At 36.3% G+C, this 3,448-nt stretch overlaps 1 protein-coding gene across 1 annotated transcript in view; it reads right to left on the bottom strand.

The window, feature by feature from the left end:
- The window catches only part of LOC118519824 (transcription factor BTF3-like), a 3,218-nt gene extending 1,864 nt beyond the window's left edge, over nucleotides 1–1,354 (bottom strand). Inside the window, exon 1 of the mRNA XM_036067483.2 lies at nucleotides 1,351–1,354. Coding sequence (XP_035923376.2) covers nucleotides 1,351–1,354 — 4 coding nt within the window. The remainder of the gene's footprint in view (nucleotides 1–1,350) is intronic.
- Nucleotides 1,355–3,448: the final 2,094 nt, after the last annotated feature.

Genomic DNA, 3,448 nt, shown 5'->3' with positions numbered 1-3,448 from the left:
TTTGTGGAGCACAGTGTTTGACTTTAAATGTTACAGAAAATGAGATCAACTAAGCAGAGAGAATCCTAGTGATTAAGAATTTTGAAGCCCGTAATTTAGAATTCTAATTAGACTTTAGCCAGTAGTTATTTTCCTTCTCAGAAGAGGAGCTTTCCTCCAATTTATGTGGAAGGATTCTTGATTCCTGTTGCTTCAGAAAGTCTCATAGTGTGGATGATATGTGGACCATGTTGGTGCCCCTGCAAATTAAGAGGAGTCAAAAAGTAAGAAATCAAAATCTGAACAGACACCATGAGGGTAAGACAAGAGCAGCATCTCCTCTCAAATGATACATACACACTGTATGTACTTCTAAAGTATAAAGAAAGAGAAAAGCACTCTAATTACTAATTAGTAATATGCATCAAGATTTTTAATTCTAGTGAACTCTATTTCATTATTGACTTTTCTCCTACTTGTCTCTCAGTAAAAGAAATAAAAGCAAAATTTTTTTTTTTTTAAAGATTTTATTTATTTATTCATTAGAGACAGAGAGAGAGAAGCAGAGGGAGAAGCAGGCTCCCAAGGAGCAGGGAGCCCGATGCGGGACTCGATCCCAGGACCCTGAGATCATGACCCGAGCCGAAGGCAGACGCTTAACCATCTGAGCCACCCAGGCGCCCTAAAAGCAAAATTTTAAACCGAGAGTAAAACACATCTTAGGTTATTTATGTATTTATTATACCCACAAGTCTTACATGTTTTAACAAACAACAAAAAGTCAGAGTTGCCCTGTCCTGTGCCCTTGACTAAAGACATTGTATCTTCCAGAGCCCTTCAGATCAGTGCCTATTGCCTGGTTCTAAGTTCCCAGGGAATTCTGTAATGACTAATAGATGACTGTAGCTCACATGAAAAATCACACCGTGTCCTGCTGTACGTCCGACCTCAACAGTGCAGCCCACTAATGAGCCAGTTTGGCTTGTATGTTGTTTTTCATTCTCTTCCTATGCTGATTATATTGGGTGTGGCGACCATTATCCTAGTTCTTTCAGATTCTTCCTCCTCCCTTGCACTTTTCTGTCTGATTTCACTGAGGGCTGATTCTGCAAAGTATAATCACCAGGCTCCTTTGGGAGCTAATCTCTGGTTCAACCAAAGATAGACCAGAGAGCACGGGGAAGGGAGAAGCCAGGGTAAGTCCCACTCCCACCTCTACCTCCGAGATGTGCCAATGGCAGTGACTTTGTCTCCATATGGTTCCAGCCTCCACAGGAGGCTCATTTTATCTCCCTCCCGAATCCTGCCTGGACAATTCCATAGTAGTTTTAATAGTGGGCAGTTCCAAGTCCCCACTTTTGCTAACAATACCCATACTTGGTTACAGGCCTGGGAAAATCTCAAGGCAATTTCTAGGTTGCCTTGTTGTTCCTGTTTTGAATTTCCTGTCCTCTAATGCCCTTGTGACATGGATCTCTACCCATTTACAAGTATTCTCTCCAACAACACAGCTTGAATGGACTTCCCTTCCACAGCACCTTTCTTTTAACAGAATGCCCTTCCTTAATGATGTAGATGGAGGTTTAGAGACAAAAACTTTAGAGAATAAAGTTTATTATGTCCATGATCAGAGTGACTGCATTCTGACTTTTATAGAAGATTCCCAGTGTATGCCTGTTGTCCCAGCATATTTATGAGGAACAGCCCCTTTTACTCAAAAGTGTTTCAGCTCACAAATTATATGGCCATTCTACCAATTGGCACCCTAAATTTATCACAATTTTCAAAACCTTGAAGATGACAACACGAAACATGGAATTCATTACCCTTTCTATTACTTGACAAGCCCCAGTTCTTTCCCAACTTATGGGTATTGAGCTTTTGTCTTACCCCAGAGATTCTAGAGTATGACTGGCTTATGTTTTCACAGTGTGCAAATAGTTAATAAGTTCTGGAAATATACATGAGCAGATACTCAGTGACTGGAGAGTTAGGATCCATATTGATTATAAATAAAAACACTGAAATTTATATAAATGGCTAATTAAACCCAAATATTTTTAAATAGTAATGTCCAAGGCAGTAGCATAGACATTTGGGTGCAATAGAAGCTGGTACTTTTATATTTATTATCCATTTAGCAATAACTTTTAGGTGTTTACTTTGCACCGGTCTATGGACTACGTGATGGAGAAATAGTGAGGAAAAAACAGAAAAAGATTTATTTACCTTCAATGGCGTTCCATTGCTAATAGCATGGAGAATTAGTACCATGCCTTTTGGGCAAATGGCATAGAAATATGTATCAAGAGCAAATACGTCCATATTTTTTAGCTTATTAATGCTCCTCAAAAATTAATTCTAATGAAATAAAGACAATTATAAATAGACAAAGCCCAATACACAAGATATTACTTGCAATGGTGTTTGTAATACCAAAAATTAAGCAACCTAAAAGACTTTTAAGTAAACACACACACACACACACACACACACACACACAGAATTGCATGTTTGCTATTAGTACAATTACCTTAAAAACTAGAATGTAAGAATACAAAAGTAAATGCAATTTTTTGGGGTCAGTGATTTTATAGATTTTTCTCTATTTTAAAAACTTCCTGTAATGCCATTTTCTCCAGTTAAGTCCATTTTTAAATAAAAATAAAATAAAGAATTCACATTGGTTTAACAAATAATTAAGAATGTAAGACATTGAAGTTTGAAGTTACTTTCTGTAAGATGAAAAATTAAGCACTTGTGAAATGAATATTTCTCTGCTTCTTTCTATACATAATAATGAGATAAAACCTCAGTGTGTTGACAAGGACTATAGGCTGAGTCACAGGGATTTTGTCACTTTTTCGCCAACAGCTAATTTTGACTTAAATTTCTTGAGTAGTTTCTCATCTGTAAACTGATGAATCTGAACTCAGGTAACTACTGGTCTATAAACTTTTTAAAAAGAATAAAAATTTTAAGTCTATGAACATCTGTTATCACTAACAGCTGTTACTAATTACACTGCCATTGTACATTTGTAAACCTGCATTTATCATTTTATGTTTACAGTATACTTTTACAGATCACTGATAAATCCAAGAATATACAGTTTTAATATAAATGCTCTAAAAATGGTAGACAGTATCATCCTCTGCTTAGAAAAAAATAGCTATCTTGTCTCCCTTCTTATTGTATGCGTACTGGTATATCAAGAAGCTGTTATGCAAAAACGTCTCACATGCCTTGTGACATTCTCTTTCTTTACTAAATGAAACAAAAGATAAAAAGCCCCCGGGGTAGAATGTCCCTAATGAACAGAGTTGACATTAAAATGTGACAGGCTGGCATCTGAAGAACTCAAACATTCTTATTGCATGTGTATGAATAATCAAAAGATGGGAGACAGACAAAATTACTATCTTAATTTATTTTGTCACTGTAATATACATTTTAATTGACACAAAAG

Source organism: Halichoerus grypus, chromosome 13 (genome assembly GCF_964656455.1).
Source record: "Halichoerus grypus chromosome 13, mHalGry1.hap1.1, whole genome shotgun sequence".
NCBI classification, from domain to species: domain Eukaryota; kingdom Metazoa; phylum Chordata; class Mammalia; order Carnivora; family Phocidae; genus Halichoerus; species Halichoerus grypus.
The sequence above is the reverse complement of the archived record's forward strand: the minus strand, read 5'-3'. Positions and strand labels throughout refer to the sequence as shown.